This window comes from Grampus griseus, assembly GCF_964374135.1.
Source record: "Grampus griseus genome assembly, chromosome: 2".
NCBI classification, from domain to species: Eukaryota; Metazoa; Chordata; class Mammalia; order Artiodactyla; family Delphinidae; genus Grampus; species Grampus griseus.
The window spans coordinates 50,234,169-50,256,195 of NC_139018.1; the positions used below are offsets into that span (position 1 = coordinate 50,234,169).

The 22,027-nt window shown below is 41.1% G+C and overlaps 2 protein-coding genes across 4 annotated transcripts in view; both read left to right on the plus strand.

The window, feature by feature from the left end:
* Positions 1–1,699, plus strand: part of SOS2 (SOS Ras/Rho guanine nucleotide exchange factor 2) — a 100,409-nt gene extending 98,710 nt beyond the window's left edge. For all 3 annotated transcript variants that reach the window (XM_082647326.1, XM_082647325.1, XM_082647327.1), the window contains exon 23: positions 14–1,699. In XM_082647326.1, the coding sequence (XP_082503452.1) occupies positions 14–523 (510 nt within the window). In that variant the 3' untranslated portion in view covers positions 524–1,699. The remainder of the gene's footprint in view (positions 1–13) is intronic.
* Positions 1,700–2,251: 552 nt separating this feature from the next.
* VCPKMT (valosin containing protein lysine methyltransferase) lies at positions 2,252–9,225 on the plus strand (the record flags this gene model as incomplete). The annotated part of the gene is made up of 6 exons (XM_082648444.1): positions 2,252–2,628; positions 2,725–2,835; positions 3,003–3,075; positions 4,897–5,016; positions 5,984–6,088; positions 8,200–9,225. 6 exons carry the CDS (start codon positions 2,252–2,254, stop codon positions 8,212–8,214), a joined length of 801 nt encoding a protein of 266 aa, XP_082504570.1. The 3' UTR covers positions 8,215–9,225.
* Positions 9,226–22,027: the final 12,802 nt, after the last annotated feature.

A 22,027-nucleotide genomic window follows, 5' to 3' on the forward strand; every position in this document is an offset into this window, starting at 1 on the left:
TTTTGTTTTTGAGGGAACTATGAAATCTGATGATGACCCCCCTGCTATTCCGCCAAGACAGCCTCCTCCTCCAAAGGTAAAACCCAGAGTTCCTGCTCCTTCTGGTGCATTTGACGGGCCTCTGCATAGTCCACCACCGCCGCCGCCGAGAGATCCTCTTCCCGATACCCCTCCACCAGTTCCCCTTCGGCCTCCAGAACACTTTATAAACTGTCCGTTTACTCTTCAGCCACCTCCACTGGGACATCTTCACAGAGATCCAGACTGGTTCAGAGACGTTAGTACGTGTCCAAATTCTCCAAACACTCCTCCTAGCACACCCTCTCCAAGGGTACCACGTCGATGCTACGTGCTCAGTTCTAGTCAGAATAATCTTGCTCATCCTCAAGCTCCCCCTGTTCCACCAAGGCAGAATTCAAGCCCTCACCTACCAAAACTGCCACCAAAGACTTACAAACGGGAGCTTTCGCACCCTCCATTGTATAGACTGCCTTTGCTAGAAAATGCAGAAACTCCTCAATGACCCTAGCCATATGTAGTCATTGACACTGGAATGGTATTTGTAAAGTTTTTTTTTAATTTATTCAAAAAAGGCATAGTATTTTAGTACTTTTTAAAAATAATGCTCTTACAAAAATGCTACTGATCAAATAAGCTTTTAAAAATTGGAAAAATAAAAATACAGAAGTCCTTTACCATTATCCTCAGGTGATCAGTAGCATTGCCTTGTCTTGGATCCTCAGTGCTGCCCAAAGGCCAGTATAAAGAATTTATATTTGCACTGTAGACTCTGCTAAAATATGGTTTAAAGTGACATTGATTGCACTGAAGGGGGATAGTGCATTTGTGGAATTTTTCAAATTTGAGTAACAGATGACTTTTTAAGGCAGTGAATTTATACACATATAGGGGGTGCGTGGTGATACTGAGTTTTAAGCCTCTTTGACCATCTTCTAGTTTTTACATTTAGGAAGATCGTGAATAACACCCACTGTTCTTAAACTCTTTAATGCCATGTCTTAAAAGCCAGAATTTGCTGCTGAAGACAAAAGTGAAAAATAGAACGAAAATAATAGAATGCACTGTTTATTGTTTTGTCGAAATGTAAACAGACTACCTAACCCAATCATAGAGGAAAAAAGGGCATATATCTTATACAGATGTGCCTTTTTGTTTTTGCAGACTATGGTGTCTTTAGCTAACGAGTTGCCTATTATTTTGGAAAACAAAGTTAATATGCCATACATGTACAGTTTTGTTTATATTGTACATTTAAAGATAATGCTAATAACCTATATAAATTTATGTGACTCAAGGCCTATAATACAGTCTGCTACTTTACTAATTCATAAAGCTGGAGGATAAGTTTCTTATGGCATAGGAACCAACTGCATTGCCTTCAAAACCAAGTAACTTTCTCTATAAATCTCGTGTTAACTAAAAATTTTTGAAGTATTTTTTTAGATTGGTAATATTTAAACCAGCAGACACTTAAAGCTTTATTAAACTTTTTAATCAGAGACGTGATTAAAACTTTTATTTGCCATTTGTACTCCTTCGTTCTAAGTGATGAAAAAGCGTGTTTTCCTCTTAGTGCCGTAGCAGCAGTTGTAAAGTAGCCAAAAGCCACATTGTTTATTTACTGGTCTGTGGCCTTTTACTGTGCTTTGTATCAGAGTTCCTAACAAGATTAATAAATCACCCCAGTCTTAATTTTTAAAAGACGTTTAAAATATGTGTTTTCATTATAAGGAACAAGGGGGTAAGATTGTTGAGTTCTGTAGAAGTAATATGTACACACATTTTCAATAATTTGTGCAATTTAAGTTCCATAATCCCAAAGAATTTAAGTGATGTAAACTTCAGAGGGAGAACTTTTTCTTCACCGTTAAACGCAGTCACAAGCTTCTTGCAACCATTTTTACGCATTCTGAAGAAAAATTAGGAGCATGTTAGGAATTCTCTGTAAGCAGGATTATAGCCATCCTTGGTAGGATCTTGGAAGCTGCCTTGATTTAAGGCCAGTAATAAAAAAAAAAAACCAAAAAACAGTGTGAATCAACCTCCAACTAGATAAAAACACTCAGGTTGGCTTTGTCCGGAAAAGTAATTTCAACTGCCCGTTCGTTGAGGCAGACTTGTAATTTAGGGGAGAATGAGGCGGTTCCGCGCGCAGGGTAAGCCTTGGCCTGCGGCTGGGCCACGCCGGTGGAACGTCGCCTTCCGGTCTTTGTGTCTTCGCGCACGCGCTATGGCGCCAACTCCGCCTCCTGGAGGCGCCGGGCCCCTTGCAAGGCGGGGCCCGGGGCGGTCTTGTGGGTGTGACGTCACTGCGCTCGATACTCAGTGTTGCCGGGCGGCGATGGCGGCTCCCCGGGAGTCCTCCGGGGAGGAGCAACTGCGGAACTTTGTGCGAGTTTTGGAGAAGCGAGATGGCACGGTGTTACGACTACAGCAGTACGGCTCCGGCGGCGTGGGTTGCGTTGTTTGGGACGCTGCCATCGTCCTTTCTAAATACCTGGAAACGCCCGGGTTTTCCGGCGATGGGGCCCACGCGCTGAGCCGGCGGTCGGTGCTGGAGCTGGGCTCTGGCACCGGGGCCGTGGGGCTCATGGCTGCTACCCTCGGGTAAGAGCTTGGCGGGAGGGGACGCCGCTTTTCGGGAAACCCCGGTTACTGGCTTCCCATCCTTGTGCCTACACCTCAGTCACCGTTATTTTATAGGGCAGATGTCATAGTCACCGACCTAGAGGAATTGCAAGACTTGCTGAAGATGAATATTAATATGAACAAGCATCTTGTCACTGGTTCTGTTCAAGCCAAGGTACTGAAATGGTTTGTATGGCCTTTCAGCTTGTTTTAAGATAACTGTAGTTTGCTTTAAATTGTGTTACACTAAAAGCATGGTTAATACGAAGGGGACTTTCTGGGTCTTGTTTGTAAAACAGGAGTATTTTAAATTAGTGAAACAACAGTTTAAAATATTGGTTGACATTTTTAAGGGGGGAAGAAATAGAAGACTTTCCTTCTCCTCCAGACTACATCCTGATGGCCGACTGCATATACTATGAAGAGGTGAGTATTTAATAGTGAAGGCTCTTCCTTTAGAAGATTTAAACCGTATTTGGTGGATTCTAAAGCACGCATTTCTTCGCATTTTAACGTCTCTGAATGCAGGATATTTGTTCCATAGTTGATGACACAGTAAAGAGAAAATAAAGGTCACCAGGAACTACATATATATACACTCATGATTAACATAGAGGTCCATGAAGCATATCGAGAAAAGTGTTATGTGCATTTTGCGAGAGGTGTCTGTAAAATTTTTAAAGGATTTTGCCATTTGGATCTCCTGTAAAAGACTAAGATTTCTTCTTTTTTTTTTTTTTAGTTATTCCTAGTGAATGTGTTAATCATGACATTAATAATTAAGTTGCATCGTAAAGAATTCATTGTTCTGTGGCAAGATTTATTATATTTATGTAATGATTTTTTTTAGAATATCAGTTTGTGTAGTGTTGTGGGCATCACTCATTTTTTTCAATAATGAGCATTGAACCAACTTATGTTCTAGTTAGGGTTGGACTTGCTTTTGTAGGTAAATTGTTGATTGTTTAAATCCCAAGTTAAATTATATTAAATTAAATTTTAAGAGTGCAGTCAATTTCATTTGTTTACCCATGGGGACTCCAAAATGCAATCACTTGAATCCTTTCTCTGGAAACTGAAATTAATATGATGGTTGATTAGTTAAGAAGAGTTTACTAATCATCAGTTACAGAGCTGTAACTACGTTTACTTGTTTGGATTGATTCAAAGATGGATGAATTGCCAAAGAAGATATACAGAGTGCCAACAAACACATGAAAGGATGCTCAACATCACTAATCATTAGAGAAATGCAAATCAAAACTACAATGAGATATCATCTCACACCAGTCAGAATGGCCATCATCAAAAAATCTAGAAACAATAAATGCTGGAGAGGGTGTGGAGAAAAGGGAACCCTCTTACACTGTTGGTGGGAATGTAAATTGATACAGCCACTGTGGAGAACAGTATGGAGGTTCCTTAAAAAGCTACAAATAGAACTACCATATGACCCAGCAATCCCACTACTGGGCATATACCCTGAAAAAACCATAATTCAAAAAGAGTCATGTACCAAAATGTTCATTGCAGCTCTATTTACAATAGCCCAGAGATGGAAACAACCTAAGTGTCCATCATCGGATGAATGGATAAAGAAGATGTGGCACATATATACAATGGAATATTACTCAGCCATAAAAAGAGACGAAATTGAGCTATTTGTAATGAGGTGGATAGACCTAGAGTCTGTCATACAGAGTGAAGTAAGTCAGAAAGAGAGAGACAAATACCGTAGGCTAACACATATATATGGAATTAAAAAAAAAAAAATGTCATGAAAAACCTAGGGGTGAAACAGGAATAAAGACACAGACTTACTAGAGAATGGACTTGAGGCTATGGGGAGGGGGAAGGGTAAACGGTGACAAAGCGATAAAGAGGCATGGACATATATACACTACCAAACGTAAGGTAGATAGCTAGTGGGAAGCAGCCACATAGCACAGGGAGATCAGCTCGGTGCTTTGTGACCGCCTGGAGGGGTGGGATAGGGAGGGTGGGAGGGAGGGAGACGCAAGCGGGAAGAGATATGGGAACATATGTATATATATAACTGATTCATTTTGTTGTGAAGCTGAAACTAACATACCATTGTAAAGCAATTATACTCCAATAAAGATGTTAAAAAAAAAAAAAGATGGATGAATTGTAGGGAAATTATAATTACCCCCCACCTCCCCTACTCCCTTTTATAGTAAACATAAATTTTTAAAAGTCATAAAAATCATATTCCTTTTTGAACAGTCTTTGGAGCCACTGTTGAAAACCCTAAAAGATCTCAGTGGATCTGAGACTTGTATTATATGTTGTTATGAACAACGAACAATGGGAAAAAATCCAGAAATCGAGAAAAAATATTTTGAGGTGAGTACTCTACTAGATCTACCTTTGTAGTGATTACCCTTCAGAGAGGCTATATGTGACTTTGTGTTAAAGTGTATTGTGGTAATTTTGAGTAGGGAAAACATTCTGCTTGTATGAACCCAAGGAGAGGATCAGGATCCTTCATAGCACACCATTCTAATAACCGCCAGCCTCCCTCCCCACCGCCTTTTTAATCTTTTCTGGTTATTTATTTATTTTTCTTTTCTAACTTGTCGATCTGTAAAACAATGTAAAATAATAATGTGACACCCTTGTCTTTCCTGAGAAAGTTTTCAGCGTTTCTTTATGAAACATGTTGCTGGCTTTTAGGAACATGTTAATGATGTGTATATTATTTTTGGAGATGACATCATAGAAACATGACATGTGGTATCTTTTTATTTTAGTGTTTTCCACTGTATTTTTATGACCAGTGTATCCTACCTATTTCGAGATTTTTCTTTTTTTTTTCTTTTGAAAGAATTAAAGACCCACAGGAAGTTGCGGAAGTAGTACATAGAATCCCATTTATCCTTCACCCATCTTCCTCCAGTGGTCACCCAAGCCCTTTTTATGGGCAAAAATCCGCCACATTACAAGTGACTCCTCACAAGGGTCCATCTGTATAACCTTGCAGTTTTATCCTCTGAAAGGGTTACTTTGGGTAAAGTGACTCTTCATGACTCTGCCTGAGATATATGATGAAATGGTTTTTTAATTTTATGTTTTTCTTGAATATGAAGAATGTTAATAAACTTTTGAAATAATGTATAATTGAAAATTTTATTTTATTAATCAATTTCAGTTGAGTTAAAACATGTAAAATGCACATGTATCAAGTGCTTAGCTGAGTTTTTCATGTGCCCCTCCCCAGTCAGTACTCCAAAGGTAACCACCATTCTGATTTCTGTCACCACAGGATAGTTCATATTATTAACTATAAAGTATATCTTTTTTAAATTTATAGCTTCTTCAACTAGACTTTGACTTTGAAAAAATTCCTTTGGAAAAACATGATGAAGAATATCGAAGTGAAGATATTCACATTTTATACATCAGAAAGAAAAAATCGGTAAATACATATTTGGCTTTTCATCCTCTGAAGCAATTTCATTAGCTGGACACTGTCTCTGAGCTTGTGTGTGATGTAGATGTTAATTTTCAAGTGGGGAAACAGCTTTGATGAGTCACTGGACTCGGGCACTAACTCTCAGTGTTAAGATTGCCTAACCTACCTGGCCTCAGGTTTTTCCTCTAAAATAAGGCAGGCTTCTTTTGTAAAGGTCTTTTCTAGCTGTAAATTATATAGCTTTATTATTGGGCATTACCTCAGACAAGGAACTTAACTATTTATAAATTTCTGTTATCTGTTAGAGGTTTTAAAATGCCAGTTCTGTCCTTCGTGAACTCTCTCCAACCATTCATATGTTTTTTAATGGTCCAAGTAAACTATAAAAAGGTAGATCTGTCCAATAAAGAAAAATGCATTCAGTTAAGTAGAATTTATATATGTTCCCCTTTTTGGTTGCTTCCTTTACCTGTTATACTAATTACATTTTATGCACATTGCCTCTCTGATGCCTAGAATTTGAACCTGTAGAAAGGAAGAATTGTATCTCATCCATTTTTGTCCTCCAGCACCTTCTATATATGTGACTGGTATAAGGCAGGGGCAAGATGAGTTTTATGAATTGAGAGTGCTAAATTTACTTAGTTCCATTTGTTTCTATTATCTTTCCTTTGAATTTGTGATGAAGTTTTCTGATTATGTGAATTCTTGCCAAAAGCAAATAATGTGTAATTTTTGGAGTCAAGACTAGGTGTTGAGACTGTAAGGAAAGAAGAGCTGTAGGAGTAGTAATTCAGATCAATTATTATGTGGCATGGCGCTAGAGACAAAAAGACAAATTTAAAATGTTTTGTGCCTTAAGGGATCCGGTTTTAGCTGAAACTGTTGTATAGTTTTAAAAGTAGATTTTTTTTTTTTTGAGGCATAAAGATTTTGTGTTTCCTAAATATGAAGGCTTTTTTTTCTTCAGAGAATCATTTGTTTCTTTAACTTGATATAACTTACATACTATAAAGTTTACCCTTTTAGAGTTTACAGCGATTTTTAGTATATTCACAGAATTGGACAACCATCACCACTTTTTAAACATTTTCATCACCCCAGAAAGAAACCCCATACCTGTTAGCAATTACTTCTTTATCCTGCCTCCCCCAACCCCTGACAACCACCAGTCTGTATCTCTGTGGATTTGCCTGTTCTGGACATTTCATACAGATGGAATCACACATTATGTGTCTTCCTGTGTCCGGCTTCTTTCATTCTGCAGTGTTTTCAAGGTGCATCCATGTTTTATAGTTGAATAATATTCCTTTGTATAGATATTACCACATCTCATCCATCGATTCATCAGTTGATGGGCGTTTCTGTTGTTTCCACTTTTTGGCTCTAGGGAATAATGCTGCTGTGAATATTCATGTAAGAATTTTTGTGTGGCACATGTTTCAAATCTCTCCAGTGTATGTATACCCAGAATAGAATTGCTAGGTCATACAGAAACTCTACATTTAACTTTTTGAGGACTTCCCAAACTGTTCCAAAGCTACTATACCATGTTCCTTTCTCACCAGCAATGTCTGCAGGTCGCAGTTTCTCCACATCCTCACTAATACTTATTGTTGTCCATCTTTTTTATTGTAGTCGTCTTAGTAGGTATGAAGTGGGTTTTATTTCCCTAATGACTGATGATGTTGAGTATCTTTTTTTTACTGACCTTTTGTACATCTTTACAGAAATCCTTTGCCTATTTTAAAATTGAGTTGACTTTTCACTGTTGGGTTGTAAACATTCTTTATATATCCTGGATACTAGACCCTTACCAGATATATGACTTCCAAATACTTTCTCCCATTCTGTGGGTTGTCCTTTCGTTTTCTTGATAGTGTGTCCTTTGAAGCACAGAGGTTTTTAATTCTGATGATGTCCAATGTATCTGTTTTTTCTTTGGTTGCTTGTACTTCGGGCATCAGCAAAGATCATCTCTAAACATTATGAATGGCTGTTCATTTGAATTGCATTAGCCATTACTAGGAATATTACCTAGTATTAAGTACCCGGTAAATACTTAATTTATGATAAGAAATCAGTGTTTTAAGGTTTCCATTTTTTTCTTATAGAAATTTCCGTCGTGAAATCTAGTCATCTTACCCAAGCCTCTAACAACGTGGGTAAGCTAACATTGTGAATGGAGCATGTGAATACAGCATGGGAAGATTGTGTTCACAGATTTTTCCAGCATGTCCTTAGGGATCCGATATATAGACAACCACCACGGGCTGCCTGCATTACGAAAAATGATTGACTGACTGCCTACCTGCCAATGGGCCTGAAATCCAACTTAGTTTACTTTTAGCTCGGCATCAAGTTCTGCTTAAAAGAAACATGTTTCAGTCACTCCTCAAATAAAAATAGGTACTGAGGTTAGCCTAAAGTCTGCCAAAAATAGTGAAAGTAGCATGGCTGACTTGGCGTATTTTCAGGAAAGTAGAGATAAGTTGATCCGGTTTCTAAAGAGAGGTATCAATTACTATTTAATAATGTTTAAATTCAAATCAGTAAATTTTAGCTTGTCTTCAAGATAAATTTAAAAGAAGATTTTTATTTTAACATATTTATGCAGTGGTTTTTATCGTTAAGTATCTTCCACTTCATTGCTTTTAAGATAACTTTAATACTTGTGTTCTTTTACTTTAAAAAAAAAAAATGAAAATACTGTTTTGTGGCCAAGTTCTGTGCTTTTCCTTCACCACACTGACTACAGTATAATTTACTATGGGAGTTAGATAGTTGATTATACCATAGTCAGTTGATAAAGATGAAAGTAAGATATTGGGAGATTGGGAGGGAGGAAAAGGTATCTTTACAAAATTGTTTATTTGAGAATGGAGTGAAAATAAAAAGTCCGGCTTCAGGCTCTTGCATTGATGTGGCTCCTGCACTTTTCCTCACGTATAGCTTCCAGGAAAATGCGGCTAAAGTCACTGGTGTTAACTTGTTTATATGAAACAGAGAAAAGTATTTAAATGACTACAAATGTAGTTCTGTATACATTTATCAAATGATTTTGATTCTGTGTGGTCTCTGTTTTATGTTCTCATGAGAATCATCTGTTCACAGACTGATCTATCAGGACTTCAGTCACATGGTTCCAAAGTGTAATGGTAACCAGATGGAATTCTGGTACTTACAGGCATTGGTGCTAGGTGGCACAATGTATATGTTAAAATAAACATTGTTTTTGAGATCCTGTGACTTTGAGAATGTTTCAGAAATAGCTTTTGAGAAAATGAACATTTAAAGACGGTGACTGGTTTCCAGAAAGAGCAAAAGCAGCCCTAGAGAAATTAAAGATTGACATCAAGAGAACAGTTCTTTCCTTCAGGCTTGCTTCAATCTTTAATGTTTGTTCTGCTGTTTTGTTTTTTTTTTTCCAAACTGCTCTTAGCATTTCATTAAGCAGTTTACTAAGCAGTTAGTGTAACCTAAGTATATGATACTTTTTTAGTTACAAATAATACCGGGTATTACTAGTGAAGTCTTAGAACAAACGACCACTTTCTGGCTTGTTTCATAACATTATAGAACTTGGTAGAAATTAGTTTAACATTCACCAGCAATAGTAGTCCATCCAGATTCCTCAGATACCCTTCACCCTCCTCCCATTTTCACTGTACTTCTAAAAAGAGTCGCTGTGGGTCTTCCCTGAAGTGCCCTTGACAGTCCTGTAATGAAAGCCCAGCTCCTTTACCTCAGACAGGTGACCATACACCAGAACTTCCTGGAGGGGTTGGGCTGAAGTCAGCCTCTTTGCAGCTTAGCCAGAATCACACCCTTGCTTGTGTGTGCTTCCTCTTCTTTCATGTCCTATTCCCACTCCTTTACTTATCACCTCCTTAATAAGTCACTTGCATACATTCATTGTCATCTGTTTCTGGGGAACTGACCTAATGGTACTGACTACAGAATTAAGTAATTTGTAACAGAAAGTCAAGTGAGTTTTATTAGCTTATTCTGGAATAAGGCCAAAGCAGAGGTTAAAAGGTGCCAATCCCCACGTTCTAGGATCAGAGAACCACGGTGATTAGGACCAGTAAGCACTGCAGGGCTTACTGAGGGGTGCCAGATCAGATAACACGTGCTATCACTAACCACCATCCCACAGACACCTGGGGAGGCCTGGGAGAGGTCTTCTTCTGGAGAAGTGCAGTGTTGGGGAAAGGGATTTAGTCCTTTGAGCTCTCATGAGGGAGGGAACGGAGTGCATCTGTACTCAGAAACCACAGGAGGGAGACCTGAGGGAGTAATTCAAGACCCAGGATGCCTCCAAGAAGGGGAGACAGCACCTTTTCCACCTGGTGTGGTTTGTCTTTACTCAGCAGATGAACACATCTGTTTAATCCCAGAGCGTGGGAATGGAATTGGAGAGGCACTGCGGGGACTGTCAGGCAGAGAGGCGTTAGAGATGGATCGTGCCGGCCTGAGGACTTGCGCAGCAGCATGGGGAGGTTAAAAGGCAGGTGATGCAGCAGATGAGTGAGGCGTGATGCCACTGTCTGGGGGTCAGCCGGAATATAGGCAACTTTGAAATCTCAGTGGACTGCCAGGGCCAGGAGGAACTGCTCAGTAGTGGGCCTCTGGTCTTCCAGGCGAGTGGGGGTTGCCGCTGTGCACAATGAAACACATAAGCTGCTTACCACAGTGCAGTGATGGCCAATTAGAAAGCCACCCCCCAGTAAGGCGGTGCTTCTCAAACTAGCTGTACATGGAAAGCTAAAAGCAAGCAGACCATGTCCAGGTCCCATCCCAGTCCAGTTAAACCAGAGGCATGGTATTTTTTGGTGAAGGGCTCTGGATGGTTTTAATGTTTAGCCTAAATTGAGAACTACTGCAATAAAGAAACCTCTTCTAGCATCTGCCTCCCAAGAAGGGAGCGAAGAAAAGGAAAGAGGAGTCTAAAAACCATCTGTGATTAAAGTGGGTCTATACTTTAAAGGGAGGGAAAGAGCTTTGAATCCGATGTGGCATTTTCTATGAAATGGTTTTAAAATAAACAGGGCTGAGTTTTAGAAACTAAATAGCTGAAAGTTTAGAGAATCTGGCCGAGAGGGTAAAGGTGATGCTACTCAAGAGTAAGGGGGGATTCAAGAGCTGGGAAAAGAAAATTGTTACAGGTGTAGCCTCCAGTGACTATATATCAGTTATAACTTTGAAGTCTTTTAAGGTTACATAGCTTTAAATCTTAACCTTCTACAGTTCATTACCAAGGGTCCACGGATCATATGTTTGGTGAATTTGGAAGTGAAGTTAGGTTATTTAAAATTATTTTAAGAAGTGTTAATAATCCAGAATGACTGTTAGTACAGCTTTTTACACAGCATACCTAGTTTCCTTGTTAAATGATGCCACATACAGTATTAACTCAGACTACAGACATTGTATTCATTTAAAAAAAAGTATGGGTCATAGAAATATGACTGTTGTTCCTAAGGTTCCCTGTAGATGGCATTGCTTGACTTTGTCTTTAAACAGTTTATAGATAGGAAGTTGTTAAAATAGAATATCTTGAAATGGAATCACACTTGCATTTTAAAGGTGAAGTAAATTAGATTTTAAACAATAAATGTACCTATCATGAGTTGCTTTCAGAATATTATGTGGTTGTCTTAGTTCGTTTGGGCTGCTATAACAAAATACCATGGACTGGGTGGCTTATAAACAACAAATTTATGTAACAAATTTATTTCTCACAGTTCTGGGAGGCTGGGCAGTGCAAGATCAAGTTGCCAACTTCCTCCTAGGCAGCTGTATTATTGTAACCTCACAGGACAGAAAGGAGAAGGAACTCCCTGGGGTCTCTTTTATAGGGCACAAATCCCACTTATGAGAGCTTCACCCTCTTGACCTACTCGCCTCCCAAATGCCCTACCTCCAAATAACATCACACTGAGGGACTAGGTTTCAATATATGAATGGGAGAGTGGGGGGGTACAAACATTCAGGCCATAACAATAGTGTAAGTGAAAAGGGATTTTTTTCTTATAAAATTGTATTTGATTTATGTTTTTATTGCATTTTGATACGCCTTTTGAAGTTTTGACTGTCATTCATATAGCTGCATACATTGCAATTCATAAACCATTTCTCTGCTATTGGTATCTTCCATGAGAGACGACATTGCAAAGTTCTAAAAATTAAATTCACCTTGAAAGTACCTTTTATATAATGCATGATCTTACATCTGAGGTACTTGAAACTTCTAATTAATTTCAATTAGTTTTTCAAACCAGTATACCTTCTTCATTAGAGTAGTAAGTAGCTTTTACATCAAAAGACTGAAGCTCTGTCTTTGGCTATATCACAGTTCTATAACTGATACTTGACTTTCAGTTTTAATTTTTCCTCAAGGAACATCAGGATTTGAAAGAGTTTTTGATTCACTGATAATAAACATTTTAGAAGTGGAATATTCAGTTTTCATACCATAGAGACCTTCAGGCTATATTTGAATTAGAAAAAGTTGGTGGCAACAGAATTTTACTGAAAATTAATCAGGTAATCGAAAGACAGAGTTTTCACTTTAAATGATTTTGGGTAGGAAAACAAATTCTGAAATCATTTTCACCAGTTTGGTTAAAACTGTTAGGTGTTTGGGGTCATTTAAGACATTGTCTTAGGTCCTTTTGTGTTGAAGTTCTGGTAAAGATCTAGTGAGTCCATCAACTGTGAGATACATTTTATGTAATTCATTATTAATAACATAGTTTTCAAATAATAGGTTTTAAAATATGTTAGAGCAAATTATCTCTATGATAATGTTTTTCTCACAAGCATTCTGAAAACTATCAGCACAAGCCTTGAGACCAGATTATCTGGATTTAAATCCCAATTCCGCCATCTACTTAGCTCTGTGACTCTGTGCCTCAGTTTCCTCCTTTGTGAGGTGAGGATCATAATAAATTGCCTCATAGTTTGCCATGGGGATTAAATTAGTTTAATACATGGAATATCTGGCACACAGTAAGCCTTCAATAAATGTTGTGATTATACTAGAGATGGAATTACTTTACATTAGGGGATGGGAAAATGTAATAATACAAGTCTGTGTTGCAGTGCGAAATCTGGGCTTTTTTTTTTTCTTTTTTTGCGTTACGCTGGCCTCTCACTGTTGTGGCCTCTCCCATTGTGGAACACAGGCTCCGGACGCGCAGGCTCAGCGGCCATGACTCACGGGCCCAGCCGCTCTGCGGCATGTGGGATCTTCCTGGACCAGGGCACGAACCCGTGTCCCCTGCATCGGCAGGTGGACTCTCAACCACTGCGCCAGCAGGGAAGCCCTGGGCATCTTTTTTAGAGTATAGAGCCCTTATGAACATCACTGCCTCATCATGGTGGGAATGGCACCTGGGGTGGGAGGAGCCTGAGAACACTGTTGCACGGTACTGTTAGTTGAACAAGTAAGCAATTTAGAAAGAAGGAAAAGGTATAGTGGAAGGAAAACCTTTGTTTGCTGTTCATTTTTATGGTTTTAAAGCAAGTGCCATGAGCATTCAGAGGCCAACAAAAACAGAGGAAATCCTCATTTCCAAATAACGGAGCCTGGGCTTGCTGGCTGGAGCTCCAAGATTCCACCATCCTGGACCCTTAGCGAATTTTTCCTTCTGTGGTTCTTATCTGTATTAAACTGAGACCAGATAAGTAGTAGATAAGTGGCACCAGGTCATTTTTCTGAAGTCTGGGGCTTGATATATCTGCATAATTACTTTCGGAGTTTAGATGTGTTCATTCTAAAAGAGCAAGGTGACTATGAAGTACTTGTGTAGCAGTTGCCTCCTGGATAAACCGTCTTTTACCATGTAATCAGTATATACGATGGGTTGCAGGAGCTTAGTTTAACTAATCCCTCAGGCTGACTATGTCTGTACCAACAGATAAGAATGAGAGTCAGAACCGCGAATTGCATCTGCTTCTCCGCCAGCCAGAGTAAAATAGCACAAGTGCTTAACTGCATTATATTAAACTTTCAAGATCTTTTTGTTTGCAATTGATGGAAAAGATTGTCATGAACACTAGATAGCTGGCCTTAATTTTTAGAAACATCTATTGCTTACCTGTAATACACTTACTTTGGTGAAGGATAAGTTCACACTTTAATATTCACAAGGTTAGAAACAATGATATTTCTTCTTTGCAAAACAAAATTAAGTCTTTTGAAAAAGAGCTGTTCTAGATGCAGTCCTTACAGGGTTAAATGTTGAGTACTTAGCAGAGTTCCTTCATGTCATTAGCTCTAATGAAGTACCGCTGGCAGTCTGTTAAACCCTTGACGGGTCAGTGCTTTTAAAAACTCTTGAGTAATTTTTTAAAAGTTAACTTTTATTCCAAGTTGTTAATCTTCTGAAGTCCTGGCATTTAACAATCTGAGTTCCAGGTTCCTGTGTTGGCTCATTGGTGCTTTGGATAAATCATTGCCAGAGTTATGTGCGTATAATACACACAATCCCATGTATCTACATTCAGTACCTGACTTTGTTCTTTTAGGAACGTGTCCTGAAAACCTGCTTGCACTGCATGCACAGTACAGTTGCATATTGGGGCGCACCAAAATAAATAGCACGTTTTATCCAGAACTTAGATGGAGAAGCTTGATATTTACATTCCAAGTGAGTGTAAAGAATAATCTCATGGCATGTAAGGGACATTGAACATAGGCCCGGTTTCTTGAAACTTAGAAACAGGAAAAACAAGTTTCACACTCCCATAAATAATAAATGTTTAACCAGAGAATGCCTTTAGGTTTCAGTGACATTTATGAACATAGGTACGATGTACTTTTAAAATAGCTATCATCTTTCTAAATCTTGCCACAAGGATTTAAAAAAAAAATTTTGTCGTTCAAAACTCCTTTCACTCTCCAGCATATCTCTGACACCCACATTCAGTCTGTTACTCTCTGTCTGAAATAAGTGTCTGGTTGTTAACCTTAGATTCCAAGGAAGAGAGAACAGTGGAGGCTTAGTGTGGCTGGTAGGAACAAAATTCCAAATTAGCTCTGGAAGACAGCCCCAGATCTGTTCTAAATCCACTCACCTTCCCTTTATGCACCCAAGCTTGAACATTCTGTTTTTCTCCTAAGGAGAAAATGGCTCACTTGACTACCACCGAATCTAGCTCTATGTCCTTGAGCAAGTTAGTTTCTCTGAATGTTAGTGTCCCTCTCTGTAAAGTGAGAATGACATCTACTGGACAGCACTGTGGTGATAGTTAAACTAGATAATATATGTGGACAGGGGTAGGGAAGAAGGCATCTATCTCCCCAGCATAAGCCTCAATTATTTGCTCTGAGAGTTCAGACTGATAATCTCTTGCAAACTAGAGGTGCGATAGAAGTCATCCTAAGTAAACAACGCATAGCCTGGGCCAGAAAGAACAAAAGCCTCTATTGTCGGAAAGGCGGGATTCCCAGTATAGCAGCATGCCTGTCATTTACCTTTACTCCCACCTGACTTCTTCACCTTCTCTTTAGACTCTGCCTTCTTCACAGGAAGGGAGTAAGGAGTCACAGGGGAGATCTTGCAATTCTCTTGATTCTAACTGCAAGCCGATTGTAGGTTCCCACTCTCTGGCCCTCTAACTCTGACCCCTCTCCTAAGCTCTGGCCTCGCCTCTTCAGCTGCCTGCCTGATAGCTTCCTCTGCTCACCCAGCCAGCAGTATTTTTGTCCTGTCTTCCTCCCCTTCCTCTTTTTACTGCTGTCGCCTAAGGCCAGGCCTCATTACCTCTAATTTATGCTCCTGTAATGTCTCCCACTTGCAATACCTCCCCACACACCTGTGCAAACAATGGTGCCCCAGCACTCTCCTGACTTGGAGTTCCAAACGGTTCAACGTCCTGCTCAAAAACCTCCCCAGAGGCTGCCAGGTGAAGTAGAAACTCCCATGCTGGGTATTTGATACCCGCTTCAGTGTAGCTCCTTTTGCTTCCTTCTTGCACTCTCACCAAAAACTGACTTTTCAGGATGTACACAGTGTGCTTCATTGCTTCTGTTAAAACAGAAGCATGATCTTTTTGTGTAGTGGATATTTGTAGCAATGACTTCTGTCCTCCATCAGACCTTCTCCCAACTGACTGATGAAGACTAAATCTCTGTCTGAGAGCCCACTGCACTGACCCCTCTGCCTGCCCCATGACCAAGCCCAGCCAAACAGCCTCATGTCCCCTACCACAGTGTAGGGGTGGGTGTCACGTGACCGACACTAACCCCCCCCCCCCACGGAGCCCTCCTGGGTAAGAGGCACTTCCTCTTTTCCAGGGTAGCTAATGCTAAGGATAAAAGTAAGACTTGAGCTGCCCCAAAATAAAAATCAACACAGACGAAATCAGAACCTAGGTGCAAAGAGAGAAATCAGAACACTGTCCTGATGATTCAGTTTGAGCCTCTGAAACCAACTGTGCCTGAAGCCACCTGCACCCCTGGACTCCCAGTTGTATAACCTAGTTAACTTTGTTCTGCTGGTTTGAGGTTGGGTTTCTCTTCCCTGCCGTGGAGCAGGTCCTAACTGGTAGGTCCTTCAAACTTTTCTGCCTTTCAAACCCTACCCCTATCTTATGATCCTTCTCAACCACTACTTTTCCCAAGAAGTGATCTGCTTTTTAAGTCTTCATTTTGTCCATAATCCCAGCTAAATCATCCTAGCAATTGATTTACAAGCTTCCTAGAATAGTGTTGGTTGCTGATCATACTGTGGAAATCTTAACCTATGAAACTACAGAAGTAAACGTCATAAAACTACTCAGAAAGCAAAAGTGAAGAAATAACCCATTGTGAGAGCGGTTTAACTGTGTTACAAAAGAGCAAACCCACTGCCTTTGCACCTGGAAAATGTTCAGGCCTCCCCCACTCCATCCCCATCATGGGGTTGTTACTTAGCACTGAGAAAATGAATTGTTGAGAAAACGAATTGCTTCAGAGAGAGTGGATTCTGGGGTAGGAGTAACCACTGTGTTTAGGGGGGCTGCCTGAAAAGTGGAGGGAGAATTACAGCACGTATTAAGTGAGGTCTGAGATCCGGAAAGCAAGAGTAGGAGCAGCAGTGTCATCTAAGAAAGGTTAAAAAACTTCCTTGCTGCTTCTCATGGGTTACAGGGAAAGCCTACATTTAGTGTGAAGTTTTCATTTCTTACCTCTTTTAATTCCCTTTAGTTACGCAGCTTTCAGGAGAGTCTCATACCTGGGTCGAGCCTATATGTGGTGGCAGAAAGTGAAGAGGCTAGTGTAAGAAACATACTTGCCCCACCTTCACCCTGCAGGGCTACCCATAGGAAGGGAGCGGCATCCTCTGCATGGAGATGGGTCTGGAAGGCCCGGCAGAGCTCACCAGCTGGACAGGGCAGAGCTGGAAGGGCCAGGGAGGGTCCCAGGGCTGCATGGGCCACAGAGAGTGATATAAAAGAAAACCTCCCCTTCCCACTATATGCTAGTGCAGGGCTCTGGAATGGAGGCAGACCCTTGGGGTGCAGATGTTACATGCAATAAACATTTTACTGAACTTTAGGTGTAATCGTCATGAGCAGTCAAGGTATTTGGAAAGATGGAAGTGAACCTAATTTTTTTTTTAAATATCACCAGATTTGAAACTGTCAATACAGTTTATACTCACATCATGTTATTCCAAATAAATTGGTAGGGTAGTTTTTAGAATTAACTGTGACTTCTTGTATGGGATATCTGAGGTCCTTATGTTGTGACTATACAGCATCCTAAAACCAAGTCGAGGAAAAAAAAAATCTAAAGACATGAATTTAAGTTTCCAGAATGATCCCTGACTCTCATAAGGGCTAATTTATGAAAGACATAAGACAACCATTCACTTATTATTCCCACAATAGAGACCTGGGTTAATTTTAAAGGCAGCTTTGATGATTGACAGATGATTGGCTGCAGTTGTAGCAGAATTAAATTACCAACCAGTAGGAAACCAGATTAATGTTGGCGTTGCATATGGGTGGGCTTGGGACTGTCAAATTTGATGTAAGTTCTGCCTTGTGTGATCATGCTTAATGTGATCAGGGCTAACATAAGACCCAAGCTAATAGCTAATATTGCCACTTAGCAATTCAGAGCTTTGCTTTAGATAAAGATCTCTGCCCAAGCCTGTGAAATGTGAGCAGAGAGCATGATGGGGTGTGTGTGTGTGTGTGTGTGTGTGTGTGTGTGTGTGTGTGTGTGTGTGTCGAAGGGTGGAGGCTGTAAGTAGGTTTTTAATTAATTGATAAAAGCCTGAAAGAGAAAAACAAATACAGTGTGCTAACACATATATATGGAATCTAAAAAAAAAATGGTCCCGAAGAACCTGGGGGCAGGACAGGAATAAAGACGCAGATGTAGAGAATGGACTTGAGGACACGGGGAGGCGGAAAGGTAAGCTGGGACGAAGTGAGAGAGCGGCAAGGACATATACACATTACCAAATGTAAAATAGATAGCTAGTGGGAAGCAGTTGCATAGCACAGGGAGATCAGCTCTGTGCTCTGTGACCACCTAGAGGGGTGGGATAGGGAGGGTGGGAGGGAGACGCAAGAGAGAGGGGATATGGGGATATATGTATACGTATAGCTGATTCACTTCGTTATACAGCAGAAACTTACACACCATCGTAAAGCAATTATACTCCAATAAAGATGTTTAAAAAAAGAAAAAAAAAAGCCTGGAGGAATTCTACGGCTTTATATTTCTTGCCAGTGTCTCTGGAGCACAGGTGTAACTTGCCAGGTAGCCTTGAAAAATGTGACCGTTATTCTTCAGCAAAAAGAATGGCATTGTTTGTGCTGTCCTGCCATGAGGACTCTAGCAAGGAGAGTGGGCTTCCATAAAGAGCCCAGGACTCTGGCCTGCTCAGCCTCCCCTAGTAGGGATGGGGACAAAGTGGCTCCAGATGGCAGATCTCCCCAGAAACACTTCTCCGAGCACAGGAGAGTTCCCACGACTCTCTGGACTCAGCTGTGAGTTCCCAGGGCATTTTGCTATCACCTTTCCAAACAATCAATGCCAAGTATTGACTGTGGTGGCCAAGTATTAGGACAGCGGCCACGCAGACCCCCTCAGGTCACCCTGTCCCTCTCCTGATTAAAGATGTGCCTCGGCAGTGTTTGGTGGAGATGTCCTGGGCTCAATAGAACTCTGAGGGTGAAGGCTGAACTCCAACCTCTGCTGTTGACTAGCTGTGAGTCCTCGGGCAGGTCCCTGGGTCTGAATTTGTTTCTTCATCTGTCAGATGGGGATGAGGATGGTGGTGGTGACATTTGTTTTGCCCACTCACAGAGTCCTTAGGATGCTCACACAGGAAAATGGATGTGAGAGCCCAGCGTCGACCTGAAAGCTGGATGGAGATACGAGTTACTGTGTTCGGTGCTTACGTCTGACAAAAGGCTTGAGCTTGATCCGTTTTCCCCCTTCTCAGCCAAGTGTGTGCCATTCTAAAATAAACAGAGGGGATCTACTTCATCTCTAATGAGCAGGGGTCTTAGCCAAAGGTCCACAGAAGGGAGGGGAGACAGACTGTGGATCAATCCCCCTTGGTCTCTCAGTCTTTCTTCTTTTCACACCCTAGTTGATCTTGGGCCATATCTTATCAATTGTCCCCCTCACTCTCTCATCACAACAGACATACAAAGTCACCATCTCTCCTCATTTGTGTTCAATGGGCCAGGCTTGTGGCAGGTGCTGGAGACACCTGTGGGTTGTGAGTTGCTTGCTGTCATGGAAAGGAGGAGGTTCCTAAAAGGAGTGAGCACTCTAGGACAGGGCCCAGAGCATGCCGAGCATTTTAAAAATACTTCTTGTTGTTATTGTTACTCTCAGTATGGGAGCATAGATGATTGGCCTGGTTTTGCAGATGTGTTTCCCTCGACTCCTCCAGCCTATCAAATGGAAGGACTCCTCAACTCAACACTGCCGTATTTCATTGTTCTTGAAAGCATCTAGGGTAGCAGGTCTGCCCAGGCAGGCTGTAGACACTGCTTGGCTTGTGGGGCTCCGGGCCTGATTTAAAGCTGCCCAGCCTTGGGAAGCCTGCCATTTGGGTCCTCAGAGCCCCAAAGCCTGATGCTGGCCTATGCCGGCATCCCATGCATTCTCTACTGCCTTCCTCCCGCCAGGGACACTCCTTCTCCACAAGAGTGTCCCCAGTCCTGACAATGTGCCTTCATTCTCTGTGACCCCCAGCTGTGGCAGGGTGGTCGGGGGTCCCTTTGGACATTGCTGCTCACTGTGAGTTCATTGATTCGCACTCACGGAAGCCCTCAGTGAACACACAAGGGTGCTCTTCTCCCGATGCCTCCATTTTAAAGATTCTCTTCTGTTTGTTTCCAGTGTGGCTCTGGTGACATTTTTTTCATGTTTCTACCTTGTCTCACTAACTCCTTGGCCCCCTCCTTGAAGACAAGAACAGAGTCTTCTTTACACCCTTCATGGTCCTTGCACATTTCACTCGAAGAATATTCCATTAACCCAACTATCTTTTCTTGAGCGCCTGTGATGCTTGTGGTAGGCCCTGGAGGGAATACAAAAATGAGATATGAATAAAAGTGACAGTGGAGAAAGTGAAAGCAGTAGCTTACTTCATAGAGTTTGGTGGGAATGAGGGGAGAGTCAGGGTTGAAAGAAGGCTTGTACAAAAGGACGAGAGAGGAGAGATTGTGGCTGAAGATAAAGGGGGGCTTGAGGGGGCGGGGGGCAAGTGGAGGAGCCCACAGGCAGGTAAACTGATTCTGGAAAGAAGAGGGTCAACTCTTCAAAAAGACTAATGGAAGGAAGGAAGGAAGAGAAGGGAAGGAGGGAGGAGGGAAGATGTAGCTAAATTTGGACATGGGTGTGGGGGGAAAGAGGTTCACCACTAATGTCCTGGGTTTTTACTGTTAACTAAATGAAAGAGGGGACTTGGGCCTCCACATTAAGGAGCTTAAGCTGCGAAAGGATCCATTACTGGGGTGACTTGGAAGTGGCATCTGTGGCACAGAACTGCCCTTGTGGCCTGATTGGGGGAGATCTGGGGAAAGGGGAGAAAGAAATGAAAAGTTGAGAAACAGGAGTTAACTCTAGGGTCACCCTTCTCTCGCTCCCCCAGCCCATCCCATGTACCAGGATCTGGAGGCTCCCAGGGGAGCACTCTGCTGAACTGACCTTCCCCGGGTTTGGAGGTCCCCCCACTCCTTCCTCCCGCAGAACACCCCTTCCTGGCCTCCTGTCAACCACCTGCTGCCCTTGTTTCAGGAGGTGATCATGGCTTTGGGTGCTTTTCTCTTTCAGGTAACAGTGTGATACTCTCGGGGGTGGGGAGGTCCCAGTAGGTTGTGGTTCATACAGGCTTTATATCAGCTCTGGATCAATATGCCCAATTGTTAATTCTCAGAGAGACTACTGAATAAAATATCATTTCACCATATGGCCAGCTTGTCAAATGTACCAAAATAAACCAGTGTACTGAAAGCTTGTTTCAAAGAGTCTCTCTGTATGAATATATTCATGCATATATTTTTCTCAAATATAGTCTGTGAAGATAAATATATTCTTTATGCATAGTCAGTGATTCTGAAGATGTCCAATAAATAGGAATTTGTTTTTAATGTGAATATAGTTAATAAATATATATTTGTTTTGGGCTGAATTGTGTACCTCCAAAATTCATATGTTGAAGTCCTAACACCTAGAACCTCAGAATGTGACTGTATTTGGAGATAGAGCCTTTAAAGAGGTAATTATGTTGAAATGAAGCCATTAGGGTGGACCCTAACCAAATATGACTGGTGTCCTTATAAGAAGAGGAGATTAGGACACAGGCAAAGAGGGAAGATGATGTGAAGACACAGGGAGAAAGCGGCTGTCTGCAAGCCAAGGAGAGAGACCTCAGGAAGAAACCAACCCTGCTGGCACCTTGGTCTTGGACTTCT